This window comes from Dryobates pubescens, chromosome 35 (genome assembly GCF_014839835.1).
Source record: "Dryobates pubescens isolate bDryPub1 chromosome 35, bDryPub1.pri, whole genome shotgun sequence".
Lineage (NCBI taxonomy): Eukaryota > Metazoa > Chordata > Aves > Piciformes > Picidae > Dryobates > Dryobates pubescens.
Genome location: NC_071646.1, coordinates 4,826,283 through 4,847,680, shown reverse-complemented (window position 1 = coordinate 4,847,680; position 21,398 = coordinate 4,826,283). Strand labels below are relative to the sequence as shown.

At 47.6% G+C, this 21,398-nt stretch overlaps 1 protein-coding gene across 5 annotated transcripts; it reads left to right on the top strand.

Annotated features, from left to right (window-relative positions):
- The first annotated feature begins 5 nt into the window (after positions 1–5).
- Positions 6–21,305, top strand: DENND2C (DENN domain containing 2C). Of its 5 annotated transcripts, XM_009896080.2 has the most exons (18): positions 3,991–4,858; positions 6,508–6,656; positions 7,182–7,294; positions 7,644–7,811; positions 9,724–9,820; positions 10,505–10,549; positions 11,859–12,046; positions 14,149–14,258; positions 14,757–14,826; positions 15,178–15,255; positions 16,100–16,240; positions 16,568–16,716; positions 17,102–17,279; positions 17,541–17,582; positions 18,525–18,630; positions 19,466–19,705; positions 20,690–20,776; positions 21,120–21,305. In XM_009896080.2, the coding sequence occupies exons 1-18, from the start codon at positions 4,002–4,004 to the stop codon at positions 21,149–21,151; spliced, it is 2,850 nt and encodes a 949-aa protein (XP_009894382.2). In that variant the 5' UTR covers positions 3,991–4,001; the 3' UTR covers positions 21,152–21,305. The 5 variants fall into 5 exon arrangements, with proteins under 5 accessions (XP_054032334.1, XP_054032335.1, XP_054032333.1 ...); XM_054176360.1 differs by lacking the exons at positions 18,525–18,630; positions 19,466–19,705; positions 20,690–20,776; positions 21,120–21,305 and adding exons at positions 139–301; positions 18,151–18,385 and having other exon boundaries at positions 3,913–4,858; XM_054176359.1 differs by lacking the exons at positions 18,525–18,630; positions 19,466–19,705; positions 20,690–20,776; positions 21,120–21,305 and adding an exon at positions 6–75 and having other exon boundaries at positions 3,913–4,858; positions 17,541–18,029.
- Positions 21,306–21,398: the final 93 nt, after the last annotated feature.

Genomic DNA, 21,398 nt, shown 5'->3' with positions numbered 1-21,398 from the left:
ATGGGGGCGGCACGGTGCGCGCCGGGAGCGTTCTGTGGGAGCGGGGCCGGGCCCGGGCCCAGGCAACGGCACCGGGTGAGACGGGGCGGGGAGAGCGGGACCGGGCGGCGCGGCGGGGCCCTGGCCAGAGGGGGCAGATTCGTGCTTGCCGTGGGGTCGCTGAGGCGTAGTCGCGGCTGGGCTTGGGACGTCCGGAGTGGACGCTGGCGGCGGAGCCGGCCGGGCCCGGGGGACTGCTGGTCTCGGCGCGAGGCTGCGCTCGCTGCCAGCCCCGGCGGGAGCTCGGCCCCGCTGCGATCCGGTGAGGGAGCCCTACGGCGCCGTTTCCCCATCCTGATCCGGTGGGCGCCTGCGGGCGACCGGCCGGCGCTCGCCGGTCCCTGGTGCGGCTGCAGGGTTCTGGAGGGCTTGTTGCGGGGCCGGCTGCTCTGTCCCAGGTGTCGCCGTGGGCCGATTCCCAGAGCGGCAGGAAAGAGCGAGCGAGCGAGCGGTGGACCCACGGGGTCGGTGGGCGCTTGTTGGAGCCCGGCCGCAGCCGCCCCCGCATCACCGCAGCGCCTCGGCCTGTCCCGCCCGCTCCGGGCGTCCATTCCGATGAACGGAAACACTTGCGGAGGGGTGCGGAGAGGAGCCAGCCAGGCTCTTTCCAGCGGCGCTCGGGGACGGGACCAGAGCGGGTGGGTGCAGACTGACACACGGGAGGTTCTTCAACGTCGGGAAACACTTTTTCATTTTGAGAGTGACCCGAGTCACAGGTTGCCCGGGAGGTTGTGGAGTCTCCAAACATAGTCCTGGACAACTTGAGCAGGTGTTTGGACAAGGTAACCTCCAAAAATCCTCTCCCACTTCGACCAGTCTCCAAGTCTATATACCTTTTTTTTTTTTTTTCAGTAGGCTGTAACATTTCAGGTAGTGCTAGATACTTGTGCATTGCTGCACTGAAGTAGAGAGACCTGAGTCATTCCACAAGCCCTTCCTGGCAGTGCTAAGGGCACAGGGTGCAGCCTGGCATGCTGGACCAGTCTCCCCTTGGCTTTCCTGGTTCACTGTGTAGTTCCAGTTGCCATGGTTGAATACAGCCTGTCTGAGTGCACCTGGCTGCCACAACTCTTGATAGAGCCCTAGCAGTGATGGGAGCTCTTCCTGACAGCTAGGACCTGCATCAGCCCTAATGATAGAAAAAAAACTAGAAGAGGAGTCCCAGGAAATGGATGTGCTTGGACATGCTATTTGGGGAATGGTGGCTGTGGTTTCTGCTGTCCCTGTTGTGTCAGTTACAGAGAGGTAGGATGAGGAATGAGCATGGAAAGGAAAGGTGGAACAGAGAGTTAGCTGCTGAACAAGCCCCTGAGAGAGCCCTGTCAGCTGGAGGGAGGTGCGGGAGTTTGGTCCGGCTGTTCATTCAGTTGCAGATGGGGTAGGTGAGGAAAAGGCCTTAAGCAGAGTATTTACTAGAGTAATGGAAATGTCCTGACTGCTTCACAGGAGTGTGATGTGTCTTTCAATCACAAGGAATGAAAGGACCTTTGTTGTGGTCACACACAGCCTATCTGTGGTGGTCACTGTAGTGTGAAAGCAGTCATGGCTTTATGGTGATGTCAGCCCTCGGGGATGCCTCTGATGGTTGTACTGAGAAATGGCTCCACGTTAACTCATATTTGAGTGTAACTGTTTCTCTGTCCCCACCTTGAGTGTTAGTTCTTGTGTGAAGCTGCAGCATTCCTGGGGCATGCAGCCAGCCTGTGGTGTGCTAACCCGAGCCTTCAGATAGTGTGAGTCAGGCTAGACCCCCATGATTTAAAAACCAGTACATCCTGGCTTCTGTTTGTGTGTCCTCAGGTGTAAGTGCCTTCAGGGCTTGCATATTTAAAGCACTGGGGTTTTTTAGTATGGGTAGAAACCTACTTTCAAGAGGTTGGATTTCATCACTTCAGAAAAAGACTGAAAGTGCAAAGATCTAGGTACATCTTTTGCATCAGGACAAGAGTCAGGAACCACGTCAAAGGTCAGGTTTAACCTCCTTTTGCCATGTAATTAAGATTAACACCACATTTCCTGTGTCCAGGGGCTGTGCTTTGCGTGGCCATGTACCTGATGAGGTGGAACTCTGTTCCTCAGAGTGACATGCAGAAGCTTTGAATGAGTTAATAACTCGAGTTACTTTGTATTGTGATGGAAATGACTAAGCACACTGCATTCCTGAAGCATTACTGATTTTGAAATGAAATCTGCTTGTTTAGTACTGCCCATGTCTCAGCATGGCAGAGTTTTGTTCAGAAGAGCTTTAGGGTTGTTCCGGAGCTGAACAGAATGGGAGTAGCTGAGAACTCTGGAAGAACTCCTTGCTGCTGTGCTGGCTGTCCTGGTTGTCCCCTCATTCCTCCAGGACTGGGCTGGCAGCTTCCCTGTGCCTCAGAAGATTAGGAACTATTTTGTGTTTGGCTACCAACACAGGAGACTTGGCGACAAGAGGTGGTTTAGAGCTGCACGGGTCTCATAAACGGAGTGAAAGATTGCTTCAGAGCTGTGTGGGCTTGCCAAGTCAGTGATTTGCATGTTCTCATGCCTGTTGTGCAGCAGGGTAAGGTAAGGCGATGGGTTAGTGCCTTCCTTTAGCTAATCAGCTGCCGATGTGAGTGTGGGAAAGGGACTTGGGGTGTGTGGGGGGGTACCAGCAGCACCTGTGAAGGCTGGGTTTGAGCTCGGCGCTGAAGTATTTTGATGTTGAACAACATTAGCAACATTCTCTCCTTGAGTATGTGGTTTCAGGAAATGGAATTGTCTTGAGACTTTGTATGGAAAGTGCTTCGTGTGCTCTCTGGCTTTCAGAAAGAACTGGAAAAGGAGGGCTACCTATCACATGCTATGAATGTGCCTCATTCTTCTGCTATGGATAAAGATATGGAAGCTGTTTTGCCCCTGTCCTAGCCTACCTTTTCTCATCAGAGCCTTTGCTTTGCTAGTTTGTGCTTCAGGTTCTCAGCAGTGGCCCTGAGCATTGTTGCTGTAGAGCAGCTAAAATGGCATAGGAAAGGGGAAAGCTGTTTTCCTGTCCTGCTAATCAGGGCTGTGCAGACAGGGACTGAGGAAGGATGGCTCTGCTCTGGCTCAGGATGTTTCAGAAACAATGCCTGTTTATAGGACAGGACAGGGGCCCCTTGCTGCCTGCAGCAGCAGGGGAGCAGAGTGGCCATGGGGGCAGAGGTCTCCCACTAGGGCACTCCAGGCTCTCTGATGGCAAATATAGGTCAGGTGTTGACAAGCAGAACATCAGACAGGTTTTTACTTGCATGTGCAGAAGGAGAGCACTTCTGGGAGGAGGAGTGCACTTGGGCTCTTACCCAAGTGTCACAACTGTCCTGTGTGAAGCAGCAGCTGCTGTCCTGCTGCTCTGCAGATGCAGCTGTGGTTGCCTTTCTGTAGAGTATTTTGTATCTTGCTGTGCCTCTGCTGCATTCAGAGCTCTGGTAGAGACATTGTGCTGCAGTGGTTTGGCTATGTGCTGCCTGAGGTGAGCAGTCCACAGATCAGGAGAAACTGAGTACCGCTGCCTGGCCTGCATTGGCACAAGCCAGCAGCAGAGGGGCTGGCTGAGAGCTCTGCTGCTGAGAGGCCACTGTGCTGTTAAATAATTTCCTTGAGCTTGGACTCTTGGCATCCTTAGCTGTGTTTTGTTCCTGTTGTGGTATTTTATTTCTTTATTTCTTTTTAAGTCAGTGAGACCTCTGCTTCCTTTTGGTATCCCTCCCAGATGTGTGCTGCAGAAACAGGCTCTGTGGGGAAGCCTGTCCTGAGCAGGTGGTTTGGGGAACAGTGTTCTTCAGCAACAGGCAGAGAGCAGCTGGGAGTGCCTGGTGCTGGCTGTGGCTGGGGGGCAGCTGATTGTTTGGTTTTTTCCCCTTTTGTCCACAGGTCCTGCTAGCAGTTAGTCCTTGAAGAGCTGACTTCTAGGGACTCTTGGACACCACTGGGTGCTTTGGAGCCTCATGCCAGCCTGATGTATGCAGAGCAAGGCTGGAGATGGGGTGTTTGTAAGCACATTGGCACTTGCCATGCACCCAACAGGATCAGGGGACAGCAGCTTCTCTCGCTCTGCTGTGCAGACCCTCTCCCGGAGCCACTGCCGCAACATCAAACAGAAGATCTCCCAGTGGGAGGGGAGGACACGAGGGTGCTCCAGCAAGGAGAAGCAGCAGCTGAAAGACTTTGGAGTAACGTATGACCCCAGCTGTGATGTTCCACCTAAAGTGAAGCCAGAACTTACAGAGAAGGGCAGAAAGACTGGATCCAAAGATCTAAAGAGCCTGGGTTTGGACTTCAGGGAAGATGCACAGAGCTGCTTGCAGACTGATGACAGTAGTGACCTTAAGCCCTGTGCACACAGCCTAGCTTCCCAAGCCAAGGAAAAAGGAGAATGGCGTGCAGGCTTCCTGGATCCAGGGACAACATTGGCCCCAGGGAACTCCTATACCTCACAGGCTCTGTGGAATGGAGTAGATCCCCTTGTGCCTGGCAAAGCTTCACCAGCTTCCTTGGATCTTCAGAAGAAGCAAGGGAGCTGTAGCTCCACAGAAAGAGAACTTAAAATCAAAGGAGTTAAGTGTCTCTGCAGGGCAGAGAGAAGCTTGAAAAACATTTACTCTGAGGCTGAGGGGCACAAGGAGAAGTCAGCTGCTGTCCCACCACCCAAGCCCCAGAGGACCTTCCGCTACCTTGCAGAAAAGGGTGCTGGTAGCTGTAACACCAGTGCCACCAGGGAAGCTCCCCAGCAGAAGCAGCATGGAGGAAACTTGGTGTCATGCTCTAACAATCCTGAGAAGAAAATAGCCAGCAGGAGGATCAGAGGGAGAGCCCAGAGGTACATTGATTCATCTCTCAAGTCTGAAACATGTTTCCTTAAATCAGTTTCTAGATGGGTTTAAATGGCTTGCCACGATATCCTTGTGGAAGTGCTAGTACTGGTGATGGGGAGAGGATGTCTCTGGATCAAAGTATCTCCTTTCCAGCACTGCTTATGCACCGCTTTTGCTACTGATAATCTTGCAAAGCTAGCTAAAATCTCCAAACATGTCAGTCCCACACCTAACACAGAACTGAGTGACAATATGCTGGCCCCAGGAGAAGTTCTGCCTGCTTCTTGCCCTGAGCTGGTCTGCAGCTGCATTTATGGATTGCAGAATAGCTTTCTCTTGAGGCAGGGTGGCTGCTAAATCTTCTGGCTTTCTCAGTGTAAGATTCTCTCGCTGCTTAAAGTTGGAGGCTGTCAGCTGTAGGTGCCTCTGTTGCTATTCTTCCCTCTTTCCTGTACTTGGGTGCCTATAGCAGAGTGAAGAAAACCTCAGAGCTAGCTTGCTACTCGTTCTACTTGCAGATGAGCTGCCCAGGGCAGCTGTGCTAGAGAGGAGGGAGCGTCACAAGTGGAACTGTGGCTTGGACTGCTCAAACCTTTCACCGTTGCACAGCATACAGCAACAAGCCAAATTTTATGATGAGCTAAATCCCTGTCAGCTCCTTGGTGACCCCTGTGGCATGCTTTTGAAATGGAGGCCAAGTGTGTGAAAATGCAAAAGTTGCAACTTCAATGACACCCTTGACAGGAGTTGTAGGAGAAGTCCAGCAGAAAGCAGTTCCCTAATTGTGAGTTCTGCTGCAAGTGCTTAGTCTGCAAAATGCATTTTGGGTTCTTACCCTGTGACAGGATGGGTGTCTCATGCTGCTTGGAGTGTGCTTGGCCATGGAGCATCCAGTTTCATTTTGAATTTTAAAATCTGCCAGACAGAGTGAGTAGGGCCTGCTTGGTGTGCTGGTTTTGGCTGGGATAGAGTTCTTTTGTTTTTTAATAGTAGCTTGTCTGGTGCTGTGTTTTGGATTTGTGGTGGGAGCAGTACTGATACCACAGCAGTGGTTTAGGTACTGCTGAGCAGTACTTACAGAGTCAAGGCTTTTTCTGCTCCTCATAGCACCCCACCAGTTAACAGGCTGGGGTGCACAAGAAGTTGGGAGGGGACACAGCCAGGACAGCTGACCAAAGAGGTGTTCCAAGCCACATAATGTCATATGAGCTCAGCAATAAAAATGCAGGGAAGAAGGAGGAAGTGAGACACTTCTTGAGTTATGGCATTTGTCTTTCCAAGTTACTATTGCCTGTGCTGGAGCTCTGTTTTCCTGGAGATGGCTGAACAGCTGCCTGCCAAGGGCAATAGGGAATGAATCCCTTATTTTGCTTTTCTTGCCTGTGCAGCTTTTGCTTTACCTATTCAACTGCCTTTATCTCAACCTTTTGATTCTCTCCCCCATCCAATGGAGGGGAGGGTGAGTGAGGGAGTGGATATGTGGGGCTCAGCTGCTGGCTGGGATTAGACCTCAGCACCTGGAAATCAGAGTCCAGAGTGGAGAATCCATGTGTCTGATGGTCCCAAAGAGGACCATCCTCTGTGTGAACTGGAGACAGCAACTCACTGGTACATGCAGGTGCCTTTAGAAGAAGTTGCACTGGTTTTCCTCTAGGAAATCTTTTGAGTTTGAGGACATCCAGGGCTTCCGCAACCATATGGCAACCAGCAGCTGCCACAGGCTTCGAGAAGAGACAAATGACACCACAGGATCCAGGCTCATCTACACACAGTCAGAAGACAACATCTACGAGGACATTATCTGTATGTGCCTGTGCTTCTGGGGCTGCACCCACTTTATTTAAGGGTAGCAAATTTGCTGGGGAGGGAGGAATGAAACTGATAATGTATTGAGGCCCTTTCCAGCTCTGTGGATTTTAAGGTCTTCCCCATCTGGGTTTTTTTGTTGGTATTATTAACTGTCTGCAATCCTGCCTGATTTCAGATGTCATGGAAGGTCACTAGTGTTGGCCTGTGCTGATTTCTTTGTTACCTCTTCAAATGCTTTGCTTGAGTGTTGCACACAGATCAGTGAGAACACTGAAGAATTAGCTGCTTTGCCATAGAGCTACTTCATCTGCAGTGGGAGAAGTGCTTTGTTTTGCTGAGTCTGTGTACAGGTTTTCCAAGCTGACTTCAAGTGGGGGGAACATAATCCATCTTAAAAAGATTTTTCTCAGACCCTGTTAAAGCTTGGTGGACAACTGCACACTCTCCCTGCTTATCTCCCTTGCAAGAATGCAGGACTTTATCTCATTTCATAAATCCCCCATCCACTGCTTTTTCCAGGCCCTGCAAAAGAGAATCCATATGAAGATATTGGAGTGCTGCCCTTACCCCTGTGGAAGGTCCCCTCAGTCTGGAAGCTACCACCCCCCCGGGGAATCAGCAGGGCTCCCAAGGTAGGGTGAGAGGATTGAATTGTCATGAGTTTAGAGAGTCATCACCACAAGTGCCCTGTTTGTGCTCCCCTGTGGCCTCACTTTCCACGTTACTGCTTCACTGATTTTTCCTTAGTTTTTATTTATTAGTATAGATTATAATGAGCAGCCATAGCAGTGGCAGACGATTAAGCTGCTAAGGAGCAAAAGACCAGGAACAAGAGGGTGTTGATGACGTGCTTGAATATGTGTGGTGGGACATAGAGCTTGGTAGAGCAGGAGGCTGCAGGAGGTTTGTAATCTAACTCCTTTGAGCTTAGACCAAAGCTTAATCCCATCCTTAACCATCTCTTCTGATTCTGTTTTCTAGCCTCCCCCAAAACCTCCCTTCCTTAGTCGCAAGACTCTTGAGGCAAAGTCCTCCCAGACAAGTTTCCAAGGGAAGATGGTGAAGGACACAACCCTGCCTGTCACACTGACTGAGTGGAAGCTATTCCGAGCAGTAGAGGCTGCTAGCAGGAGAAAGAACTTGCCCTGGGTGAGATTTAAGCATGAAACATTACTTGTTGCATGGCATTTCAAACTCTTGGCAGCTCATGTCTCTCAGTGATAATATGCAGCATGTGCTCTAGGACAGCTGCAGCTAACAACTTAGTGGCACCTTGTGCACAGGACTCAAATTCCAGCTGTAGTAGTGGCAGCAACCTAATTTTGCCGTGGTAAAAACAATTAACTTCTGTAGATCTTTCTTTCTCGTGAAAATTAGGCACATTTGTTCAAATTGCACAAGACTGAGGTAGACTTGACCAGCTGCAAAACACTTCCCAAACCTTGAGTTCTTTAGAGTAACAAGCCACTCCTGAATGTGTTTTTAAGCAAACTGTAGGACTGGAAAATCAGGAAGGAGATGGCAGGGTTATAAAAATGATGTGGAGTATCTCTCATCTGGAAGGGGAAAAGAAAACATTCTCCCAAAGCAAACCTGCTCCAAAAAATCTGGAGCAATTTGCATGCAGGAAGCACTTTACTCTTTTTTGCTCACAAGGAATAGAACCAAGATTGCTTGAGAGAGTGAGAACAATTTGGAGTCTAAAAAGAAAAAAAAAAGCTTAGTTGCTGCTTAAGAAATGCATAGCTGCTTTAAACACACCCAGTGTCTTTCACTGGTGACTCAGCTGCACAAAAACCAGAAGAGAAATGGAAATCCTCTAGGTAAGGCTGGGTGATAGAGGAGCGGGGAAAGAAGGCAGATTCTGCTTTCTTTCTTGCAGCCTCATAGTGCTAGCAACACTGGGTACCCCAGAAAATGGGGAGAAATAGATCTGAAAAGATGAGACTGAGCCTAGTTTGCTGAGCTGGGGATGAAGGCTTGAGCTGCAAAACAGGTTCTCTTGCTGAATATCTTCCTTTTTTATGCAGTATTTGTGGTGACAAATGGCTGGGCCCCACCCTCCTACATTCAGTGGGAACATTTAATGAATTCTTATCTTGAGACAAGAATGAACTTGACCTGCTCACTGCATTAAGCGAGGTGCTAGCTGGCTTTGACATGCAAGGAACCACCTGCAGCATTGAATACCTGGCAGCTGAGGGGAGAGTCCAGAGGGGCTTGTGACAGGAGTGCAGAAAGCATTATGACCTTGGTTTTAAGGCCATTGTTACCAGTGGAAAGAAGGTTAAGAGAGTGTCGAAATGCTGACTTCTTCCATGTCTGTAGCTTAGTCTGCATTGGGCTATGGTTTTTCCAATTTTTTTCTTCCAGTAGACCATGTCTGTGGTATCCCTGCAGCACAGACCAGTTACTCTGTCCCACTGTCTTTCCTCACCTAGGCAAAATGGAAGTACATAATTCATAGCAAACTACCCTGGGACAAGGACTGTGCTTAGAGCAGCCTTGTTCTGTGCCAGATGTTGTACTTTGGAGAATTTACTGTCTGGCATCCAACTACAGCAGGAAACTTAAATGAAAACAAACTCTAAGCTTACACTGACAGAGCTCTGCTTTTTCTGGGCACGCTATGAATTGGGATGCTTGAGAGCCTGTGGAGTTCAGAGTCCTTTGTGGTGGAGGATTTGTCAGATATTCTTGCAAGCACCTGTACAGTTGGCCTCTCTAGTAGAAAATAGAGATCCAGTGCCAGACAGTTTCTTTGTCTCTTTGGTCAGCAAGGTGTAACTTGCAGAGTGCTTGTAGGGTCTGGTGTCAGCTCTGTGCCGCGCTAACAGTGACCTCTCTCTCACAGCAGAACTTCTGTGCACGTTTGTTATCCAGTGAGCTGTGCTAAAAGTACTCGGGTAAACAGTCTCTGAGCCAGGTTTCCTGATAGGATGTGGGCAGCTTTTCCCCAGTGTTGTGCTGCTAGATGATAGCTGTTGTGCTGCAGCCCTGTGGGCACCAGGACCCTTTTCTGGACCCCCACATTAACCTCTGCTTCTGCTCTGGATTTCAGCTGGTACTAAAAATACAGGAGATCTTTGATTCTAAGCGTGGAAAGAAACGAGTGAAGTTGCTCAGTCCAGCTGGGAGAGAAGCACCTCCTGTGAAAGGTATAAGGTCTCCAGCACCACTCTCTTTACTCTAAACCTCTTGAGGAGCACAGCTCCTGTACAACCTGGGGTACTGCTGGCAGGCCAGGCACCATCACTTCCTGCAGCTGGTGCTGGGCTGATGTGACAGTGCTAAACCCCATGTCTTGCAACTGGAATTGTTGAGCTTTCAGCACCACTGGGATTGCAGTGCTTGCCTAACCCAAATTTAACACTGTCACAAATGGAAGATGGTGCTGTGATCTGAGCCTGAAGAGCTGGGCTGCTGCTTCAAAGTGCTTGTTCAGAAAAATAGAACAAACCTAAAAATTTGTCACTACTCTGCTCATTACTTTTGTGCCTGTGAAGTGATGTCCTTGCAGCTCTGGTATGGTCTTTATTTGTAGTATACTGTGCTCAGCAACTCTGTTAACTTCTACAGCAGCATTGAATAACCACCTGGTTTCTGTTCTTTGTCTGTGTTCAGTTGGTGGTTTATTTGAAACACTGACTTGATATCAACCTCACATTTGAACTTCATTGTTGTAGCACGTTTGCCAGTACTGGCTGGTCTTAGAGCAGTATAGGTGGGCAGCCCTGAGTAATGTTCATCTGATGAGTTTAAAGGTCTCTCTCTTTGCCAACTTTGGGTGTTGCCCATCTCCCTCCAGCATAGCTAATAAGTGAAAACTCTCTGTGTTTCAGGTGAAACCAGTGGGAATGAAAGCGATACGGAAAAGCAGCCAAAAAGTGAGTGAATCACAGGGGCTGGTCCTGTCCCCATAGCACTGCGCACTGGGCTGAGGCTCTAATAGGATAAGCACACTGACTAGTTGTGACTTCTGCTGAGGCAGAGAAAGAGGGCATCTAAGAGGCAGCGTGGCAGAGGTTGGGAGCTGTTGCTGTTACAAATCAGCCTTTATTTCTGCCACTTCTCCTGAGCCCTTAAGGTTTAATTTGCCAGTTTCTAGAAGTGGATTTATTTTTGGGATGGTAGAATCACACTTCACTAAAATATGTCTGTCCCCGGATCACCTTTGCTGATAACACTTGAGATTATTTCCCCTCCCCCCCCCCCCCACTTTCTTCCCTTGGTTCTGTTTTACAAACCTAATGCTGTGAAATGTCCTTTTCTCTTGGGAGAAAACAGGTGGTTATTTGTCTGGTTTCACAGTCCTGACTTAGATGCTGGGCCCAAACAACAGACTTGAAATACCTGCTTTGTTTGAGCTGGTCTGGGAAGGCCAAAGAAGTTATAGTTTCTCCTTTGTTAGGGTTTGAATGCAACATGGTCATGACTGGCCAGTGGTGCCCATGAGTGACTCTGTCATGTATCTCAGCAACCATCTAGAAAAAAAGACCAATGGAATTGTTTGCCTCTTTCTATCCAAGTAAATGAAACATCTCAGAGTGCCTTACCTTGGAGCAAATAGTGAGTTCCACTTTTTTATATTAATGAGAGTAATGGAGAGTGAAGAAACTGCAGAAATACAGCAACTGAGTCACTGCCTGACTTAAGAGTTGTTTCCAAAGAGTCCAGAATGTGTCATAGTGCCTGGGCCACAGGAATTTCTTACATCAGAGTGCTATGCCTGTGCTTGTGAGTTTATACTGTCTGTCAAGACATCCCAGCCTGAAGGTTTCTTGGCCAGGAAACTGGCTCTGCCTTTCTTGAATGCCCATGCTACCTGACAAGAGTAGCTGCCCGAGTCCTGGCAATTACTGAACTGATGGAGCTGGGCTTCTCACAGCTGGCTTTCCCTCATCCTTACCATGGTGTGTTGCTCTGAGATGCATGGGGAAAATGTCAGGACAGCAGCAGAATGCTAGTCAACAGAAGCTTGCAGAGCTACTGCAGGGCCAATGCTTCCCTATCTGGAGCAGCAGTGCTTGAGGAGCTGACACAAGAGTCCAAGTCTTGCAGCGCACAGCAGTGCTGTTAGGCAAATGCACTCATCTCTCTTCCTCTTCTGAAGGTAGTGATGAGTCCTATTGTGTGACTTCTAGGTGTGTGGCAGTGATAGCCACACTCTGGTTTTGGATTTGTGTCTTTCTTCAGGTCGACACAAATGCCTGCTGCAGGTGCAGTCCATCTCCAAGAGGAACCCACACTACCAGACTTTGGAGAGGGATTTGATAGAGCTTCAGGAGCAGCAGCTATTTGAGCTGTTTGTGGTGGTATCACTGCACAAGAAGGCATCTGACCTGACATACACACCACAGATCATACAGCAGTTTCCCAGCAAGGTAGGAGCTGCAGTGAAACTGTTTATTTCCTCAGTGTGTATCCATTGCTAAACACTGTACTAGTAAAGCTGCTTACTGGGCAGGACACAGGCTTGGAATAGATTAACTACCTTGCTCTGTGGCAGGCCTGAAGTACGGTGTTGAGCAGTTGTTATCTTTTCTGATAATGAGTTTATGGTCTTTCTTTTTCCTTTGAGCTAGGAAGGCTCCTGCTCTAATCCTGATTGCCTGGAAATACCATAAAGCCATCCTGTATTGTGATACACTGCTGAGGCAGCCTGCAGGAGAGGAAAGGGAGTGCAGTGCTCTGGCCCCAGAGCTGGCATTATCTCATCCTGGTGGTCTGTGATTTATGAACAAGGAGCGAAGCAAATTGTCTGAGGGTGCAGAGGAACTAGAATCACAGGGCTTTTACTCTTGTATTGTTCTGGGGGCAAAAAAGAATGAAAATGGCAAAGCCATGTGTACTAGCCCCCATTTGAAATAAGCTTGATTTCTGCCTGTTCAGCCCAAATGCAGGACAAGCTCAGTGTGTGATCTGAGCTGTGGCTCAGTGTGCACAGCAGCTACTGTGAAGCTGAGAGGATGGAGCCTTGGTGCTTGCTTCTGTGACGGTTCCAGATGGAAATGAATATTCAGTTGCCATCGTCGAGGCTTGTATCTGCTGCCTATCATCCACAGCCAGGACAAAACTAGAAATTCTAGCTGTGCTATTGGGAGTAAGACAGATTGTTACTGGATCTGCATGCCATCCAAATAGGGAGGGAGATGGCAGAATCAGTAAGGGAGGGTATGTGGGACTCCAGCAGGACCCATAGCGTCCAGCCACGTAAGAGATTGGTGTGCAGATAACTCCAGTGTCTTAAATGTGTAAATGCTTTGGATTCACAAAATGAATAAGGGACTACAGCCAGGCAGAGAGCATAGTCTTGTTTTAGTGGGTAAAACTGAACATAGCTGAATGATAGCTGCTAAAACTGCACACTTTAGGGTGTTAGGAGGAAAGGAATGTAACCAGATTTAGTTTTTCCCTGATGCAACCACTCAGTCTGTTCATTGCCTTTGGGGAGGGCAGTGCATTGTTCTTTTCTTGCTGCTCTAGCAGATAATCAGACCCAACTGTACCATGTGGCTTTTTACTATCCTTTCTAAATGCACTAACAAAGCAAATTATTTTCTCAGTGTTTATTTATCCTCTGCTCAAATGAAAATGTTTTGGAGAGTGACTTTGGGACAGTCTGTCACGTTGGGATTTTGCAGGAAACGTTGCCCAGTAATTATGGAGGTGTTCTGATTACAGATTTGTCTCACTTCTTAAAATAGCCTTGCTTCCAAGTAATCTGTTTGTCACCCTCTTCTTTGGGCTGCATGCCAGAGGATATGGAAGTTTTTGTATGACTGTTACTGTGTGAAAATGCTATACTGTTTTCCTAACCACTTCTTCGTGCTGTCACAGCTTGGGACGCTGGAATAGCTTAGGTGGCCTGACTGAGAGTACCATGTCTAAAATCCGCTTTGTGCAATAAACTTTCCTCTTCCCAGGTGCATTCCCTATTTAAATGGGATCTCTCTTACTTGAAAACCTTCCTTTTGCCCCTACATGGCAGTTTTGAGCTGAACTTGTCCTGTAGTCTTTGAAGGATATGGCTTGAGCCCACACAAGGTGATTAGACATGTGAATCAGATATGCTGTTTTGGCAGCTCCATGGTGAGTGATCTGCCCATCACAAACTGAACACACTCCTGTTCCTCTTAGTGTCTCTTCAACACTCCAAGGAACAGACCCAAGGCAAGGTGACACAACCATCATTTGGGGGGTCAGTTATAGCTTTGTTCCCCAGTAAACCTGGCCGTGTTTGTGAACTCACATTCAGTTTGTCCCAGGCCAGCTGGATAATTTTACAAAGGTCCAATTAGCAGGAAAGATGCAAGAGGAAACTGGAAATCTCCTACAGTCAGAATACATTCTTCTATGCTTGTATGTTATCTAGCTGATGGCTCAGCATTTGGAAGTGTCAGGAAGATACTGTCTGGCATTGTTTTAAGTCCTGCAGCTATACATCACACTTCAGTGACTTCAAATGTATGGCTTACCCCTCCAGCCTGACCATCCCTTCAAACAGTCAAAGGATACAGAAGAGAGGCTAAAGGTCATTCCCAAATTCTGCTTTCCAGATCCCAAAGATTGGTTTCCTGCATCAGACCTTAAAAGGTAAAGACTTTTTTCTGAATATGCATGCCCAAAACAGGCAATGATGAAAGCTTAGGTATGTCCCAGTTCCCTGGTCCAGAGGAGCTGCAGACAGAGCAAGGAAGAAGTGGGAAAGGCTTAATCCCTAACCATTGTTATAGGGGAAGATGAGATACGGAGGTGGACTCAGGAGTCCTGCTTCTGTCTAAGCCCCATCTTTCCTCTAAGAAGGAAGTTTGTAATATCTATTCAAAGCCTGGTCCCAAGGCTGGCAAGTGTTCCTGTTGCTCCTTGGCAGAATGGAGAAGCAGCTGGGAAGGAAGACTGCTGTTGTAGTTCAGTCAGAGTCTGTGGGCTGCAGGGTTTTACACTGAATAAAGCCTGAAGTAGCTTGCTAAGTACAGCAAGAGGTCTTCAGCATGACAAGGAAAAGAATGGCTTGCAGTGCATTATTTGTCTGTCAGCCTCTTCTCTGAACTGTGTGGTGAATTTAACTCTGACTGTTCTTTGGTTCCCCAGTGAAACATTTTCTTTTGTGTTGACCGGTGAGGATGGCAGCCGCTGGTTTGGGTACTGCAAGAAGCTCCTGGTAAGCATCTGTGCATTGGGTGGAGAGCAAAGATTGTGCTGCTAAATGCAGTCAAGTGCAGGACGTGAATCAGCAGCTATTCCTGTGTGGGTTACATGATGCCTGTGCTGCTGCTGGGGTTTCCAGCCCACTGAATGCCTAAGGGAAGGAACAGGATGATCTCCAGCACTACACTGATGTGGGCTCTGGGGGTGAAAGAGCTTCTGGAACTTCTCATTCCTCAGGAATCTTTTAAGTCAGAACTGTGGAGGGAACTCCAGCAAAAGGAATTCTGTGAATCAGCTCCAGTGAAGGTGCTGGGTTCTTTATTGCATCCCTGTTCTCTCCATAACTGTTCCTGTTGCCTTTCAGCCAGAAGGGAAGGGGAAGCGCCTTCCTGAGGTGTACTGCATTGTGAGCCGCCTGGGCTGCTTCAACCTCTTCTCCAAGGTGAAGTGGGGAGAGCTTCTTACTTATTGAACTGCTTGGACTCAATTATCTTGAAGGTCTTTTCCAACATAAATGATTCTATGAACTCAAGTCTCTAGTAGCCTGCAGGCTGCAGAAAGTAACTGGACACTTCAGTCTAGAATTGCTCAGCAACTGTAACTCATCCCAGGACAGTGCTGCTTTCCTACTGCCTTCAAGGCCAATAAAATGATCCTAGGGACTTGCCAGCCCTTACATGGGCAACTGTTCCTTCAGAAAACTGTCAGAAAGTGGCTTCTAATACCTGATACTACTGATGGTGCCATGAGTTCTTCTTCCGTGAGTTGGAAATAGAAATCAGCTTAAGGGGCAAGGGGAGGGAGGAAATCTCAGCTTGGTTCTCATAGCACCATGAGGAGAGCAGATAAAGAGGTAAAGAATGGAGAAAGGTACTGTGGGTAAAGTGCAACCATTGCAGAAATATACAGGGGCAGACTTATGACAGCTGATTTGTAATTGTTGGAGCACTGAGTCTCTTTGACAGTGTTTCAGAAAGATTTCTAGGGGAGAATGGGGTCATCTTATTCCTCTAACTAGTTGTGAGAATTTGGTTACCACATACAAGACATTTCTTTGCAGTAGCAGGAGTCTGGATTTGAGAATGGAGAGTTGTACTCACAGATGCCATTTGATTGTTCAGACATTTGAGAGGAGCTTTCACAGGGATCCCAAGTGAGAAAGGAGAGGGCTGTGTGTGTGCTGGAGCCTTCACATGTAGCCGTGGCACACAATACTCTCTTAGAGGCTCATCTCTCCTCTGGCTCACCAGCAGACGTTGAACCACTGCCTGCTGTATTTCTCACAGATTTTAGATGAAGTGGAGAAGAGGAGAGAGATGTCCCCAGCCCTGGTGCACCCTTTCATGCGCAGTGTGATGGAGGCACCTTTTCCTGCACCTGGACGCACAATTGCTGTCAAGAGCTTCCTGCCAGGAGCAGGAGATGAGGTGAGGAGAACCAGGGCTGGCTATCCACTGTTGATGGTGTCTCTGAGCCATAGGTGGCACTCTGCAGACTGCACTGTAGAGTGATGTTCCTGTGAATAATCTGAAGGTAATGTCCTACAGTCTGAAGGGTGACTGTCCTGGTGAATCATCTGCTGTGGAAGTGATTCCCTGCTTCTGAAGGAACCTGTTTCTTAAAAAGTCCTCTGTGATGCCCTGCATGGACTGCCCAGGCTATGGGCTCCGCTCACGAGGAGCCACCAGCTTGGTGCTGCTCCAGTCAGGCTGCCCCTTGTCCAGCCTGGCTCTGCATCTCTTCTTGCCTCTCAGGTGATGGAACTCTGCCGTCCGCTGGATTCCCGACTGGAGCACGTTGACTTTGAATGCCTGCTGAAGTGTCTAAGTGTCTCTCACACAATTCGGGTCTTTGCCTCTCTCCTGCTGGAAAGGAGGGTGATCTTTGTTGCTGACAATTTAAGGTATAAACCAAACCTGAGTGATCAGCTCTTTCTGAGGGATACTGTTTTCTCTTCTGCATTTAGGCCTCTCTCATGTGCAAGCTAAGTTTTTGTAACTAGTTACATTTAAAAGCTTTTTGCAGGCTTTCCACACAATATCTGCATGCTTACAATTTGGAGTGTGCTATTTGCCCAAGAGGAGACAAGGGAATGCTCCCTTTTAGTCTGGGTTGATGTTATTCCTGGCTCCCCATAACTGACTTTAAGAGTGGATGCATGTGGCTCTTGCTGATGCATAAACCACATACGTGAATTCCATTTTCCCTGAGCATTTCTAACCTGCCTCTGTAGCTGAGTTCTGAACAGGACACTGACTGCCCACCCTGTGCTTCTCTTGCCTTTCCAGCACTCTGTCTAAATGTGGTCACGCTGCAGTTGCAACACTTTATCCCTTCACTTGGCAACACACCTACATACCAGTCCTGCCAGCTTCTATGATTGACATTGTGTGCTCTCCGACCCCGTTCCTAATTGGCATTCTCTCCTGCTCGTTACCACAGCTTCAGGACCTGCCCATAGAAGAGGTGAGAACTGAGTGAAGCACAGTGGTAGGACAATGTCAGTGATACAAGACTGACCTATCTAGAATAATCTCTGTGGATTCTGTCTTAGTATAAACTCTTAAACTTCTCTGAGGCAGTTGGTGAACTTGCCAGGTACATATCAGGCTGTTCCATTGTTACCAAGGATAAATAATGTCCCTGTGTGATATCCTCTGTCACTGAGGATATTTAGGAAAATGAAATAACACACCTGGTTATTGTGTTTTGTACATCTTTCCCCAGGTACTGATTGTTGATCTTTGTGCTGACAAGTTCTTGCAAGAGGTGAGTGAAATACCAAAACCAGTCACCCAGGGTTATATGCCAGGGAAAGGTATCAGTGAAACACAATGAAAAAAAGAAATCAGCAAAAGCTGGCACTCATATGTAGACTCTAGTGACTGAGGAAATAGCCTGCATTCCTTTTTGATCAATAGAGGAAGGAGCAGGCTCCCTTGTTGCAGCATTGAGGCTGAGTGAGGTACAGAGCTTTGTGAAGTCGGAGATGCTGCTTATCTCAGCTGAATTTAAAAACAGGTCCTTAGTTCATTTTATGTGAAGTGGAGCACTAAGGTTCTCTGCTCTTTCTGACTGTCTTTCCATGTACTTGTTCTCTACAGGGCTTTCTCCTCTCTCATGTAGCTGGGGTGTTTGTTGGTTTGGATTTGGGTTTAGCTTTTCTTCCAGGAGTGATAGTCTAAGAGACAAATTATCACAGTTCCCTTGCAGTTCTCTGCTTAGTGTGTTTCTATGTCACCAGACAAGTAGCTATACACATACTGGAGTAATACGAGTTCCAGGAGGGGATCTGCATCTCCTTTCCCTTGCCTTACTGTTCTGTTTTGCATTGCAGCCTGCAACTGGAGAAAGGTATTAAAGGATAGATGTTTTTTAACTGTAATATTGAGACTTGTCATATTTTCTCATAGACTTTGGTTGTTCTTTGTTTTATTGCTTGGTATAATGAGCCTGATTTTATGCTGTGGATATAGCACATGTTCTGTGTTGGCCACTTGTGTGTGACTCCAGTAGTCTGTTGTTGGAGGGTGCTTAGCAGATGTTTTTAATTTCTGTTGCTACAAGACAAATGGTTGGTCTCTCCACCAAGATGCACACTCTAATTGTTTTAGGCATGTTATGAATATTTCTCATCTGTTCATAATGAGGAGATTCTGCTGCTGACAGATAAACAACACAGAAATACTTTCATGGCCATTTTCTCTTTAGGTGTCAGATGAAGACGAGATCCTGCCTCATAAGCTCCAGGCTGCTCTTGTACAAGTTTTGGAAGAAAGAAGTGAAATCTTGGCACGTGAGCAGAGTGATGCACAAGGTGCTTCTAGGGGAAAGTGTTTTCACATTAGCAAATCTCAGCAGCTTCTGTGTAGTTGATAGAAAAAATGAGCAAGTGGAAATAAACATCAGGAAGGGACATTTCAGAAAGCTATTTTTCTTGTGACTGTGTTAAAGAGGTTTGGAATCCTAACAATGATTCCTCCTTCCAGTCAGTGTGTGCAGAACTCTAGTTCTCCTTGGGCCAGGTACACCAGTTCCCAGGCTTTGAGCTTTCTCTGGTTATTTTTTTTAAGTGGCAGAAAGAATGTTTGTCTGAAACAGAGAGCATGGGACCTTTCTGTACTTCAGAGGGTAGTCTGACAGATCACTTTCAAAGTTGAACTGCTACTAATAATCCATCAGATTAGTGTGGGGATTTTAAAAAGCATTGACTAGCCTGAGAGAGTGGCTTCTGCAAATGTTGTGATTCCCATGCATGTCAACAGTAACAAAGTTAGCTTTCCAGTGGGTTTGTGTTCTGCAATGTGCCTAATGATTTAAGAAAATTAAGCCTTGACTGCTATGATCTTAAAGCTTATTAGACAACAGATGTTTGACAGGAAAAGAAATGATGAATGCTCTAACTACTGGAAAAGGTTTAGGGTAGAACCTGCCTCAGCTGCAGCAGAAAGCTGACATAGGAACAGATCTTCATATTTGAGCTGTGGCTTCTTTGATATCAAACATATCAAAGTGTTTGATACCAAGCAGTCATCTGAATTTTCAGTCTGAGACAGCTAGCCCAAGCAGTAACTGCTCCTCCTCTTTTAGGAGAGGAATGACCAAAGTGATGGATGCAGAGGGCAATTTCTCCTCCGTTGTCCTTTTCACAGGTAACACGCCCCTTAACTCCCTGGTCTCTGAAGCCTTTGTACAGTTCTTTGTGGAGATTGTTGGGCACTACTCCCTGCACATGAATGTCACAGAGAAAGGGGAGCGTGTGTTTCAGCGGGAGCCGTTCCGAAAATCCCACGCCTCGCGCAACGTGCGCCACTTCCTGCACTTCTTCATGGAAACACAGATGTTTGCAGGCTTCATACAGGACCGGGAGCTAAGCAAGAACGTGGCCAAAGGTGAGGTTTGGTCTTACTTTCCTGGCTTACGAACTCACCTTAGAAGCATAAAGTCATGGGACACCGGCTCTTAGGAAGCTTTTTCCTCGTAGGTTAGCATTTTAGCCTGTGTGATAGCTCTGTCTCCTCCTAATTACTCAACAGAATTCCTCTTATGAAGCAAACAATTTTTGCATCTCTCCTTTCTGGACTTGAATCATAGAATCAATAAGGTTGGGAAAGACCTCAGAGATCATCAAGTCCAACCTATCACCCAACACCTCATGACTAACTAAACCACGGCTTCAAGTCCAATCCTTTTTTGAACATCTCCAGGGACAGTGACTCCACCACCTCCCTGGGCAGCACATTCCAGTGGCCAATTACAAGCCTAAACTTCCTCTGGTGCAGCTTGAGACTGTGTTGTCTTGTTCTGTTGCTGGTTGCCTGGGAGAAGAGCCCAACCCCCACCTGGCTACAACCTCCCTCCAGGTAGTTGTAGAGAGCAATAAGGTCTCCTCTGAGCCTCCTCTTCTCCAGGCTAAGCAACCCCAGCTCCCTCAGCCTCTCCTCATAGGGCTTGTGATCAAGACCTCTCACCAGCCTCGCTGCCCTTCTCTGGACACATAAAAAAGTAAATCCTCACTGCTAACTAGGAAGTGAGGTAATAAAGCTATAAATATTTTATTACAACTTGACAGTAAATGTGTATGTTAAAAGCTATTCTTACATTCTTTTGACAGCTCTTCATATAAGTTTCTTTTTATGGGACCATAACTAATTGCAAACCTAGCTCAACATCAAGCAAAGAGGCAGAAATCAATAGCAAATCAGACAGGTGCAAAGAGCAAAACATCAACATGGTTCAGCACAAACCAGTTACTTGAACCTGCAGCTTACATTCCATCTGTGATTTCATTTTTGCATATTTGTTGTTCAAGGTGTCACATGCTAACATATGAAGCAGCTCATCTAGCTGAGTGATTCCTTCTTTCCTCTTCATAGGCCTTTTCGAGATCCGTGCCTTGGAATATTTGGAGGGTATTCCAGAGACGGAGCCAAGTGGAATGAACAAAATCCTTCGCAGCCTTGGTAAAGGGACACTCTTGCTACTTGCTGGTTTAAAATGACTTTATTGAACAAATCATTGCATGTAGAAGAGAGCAGGGCCTATTCTTAGCACACCTGTGCTCCTGTTGTTTACATTTGCCCCTTCAGGGGATGCCAAACACTTCCTAAGTGTTTAGTTTTGGTTTATTTCTAAGCTTTTGCATCTTTATCTAATAAAGTTTATGGAAGTTGCCTAATCTTAAAGCTGTCAAAACTCGTTTCTGAATGTTGGTCAGGGCTGAGATCGTGTCTGCCAGCATGAATTCCTCAGCCAGGTGTCTCCTGCAATGGCTTCAGCTCCTGATGCTGTTTTTTTTCTCTGCAGGGAGTAAAATGCGATTTCGGCAGAAGAAGTGACTGCGCCTAGCTGCGGGACAGCGGAGCGGAGCTGGACTCCTTCGCATCTCCGCGGGGCACTGTGTGCTGCTGCTGCTACCGACGCTAATAACTGATGGCCCGAACTCCTCTGTGTCTCCGTTCCTCACTGGGGCTGCGTCCGCGCCGCCGGGGCCGGGGGTGGGAGTAGACCCGGGACGGGCGGGGTTGCGTCGCCGTGTCTGAGGCCAAGTCCCGTTGGCCGCGAGGGGGCGCACTGCGGTTCAGG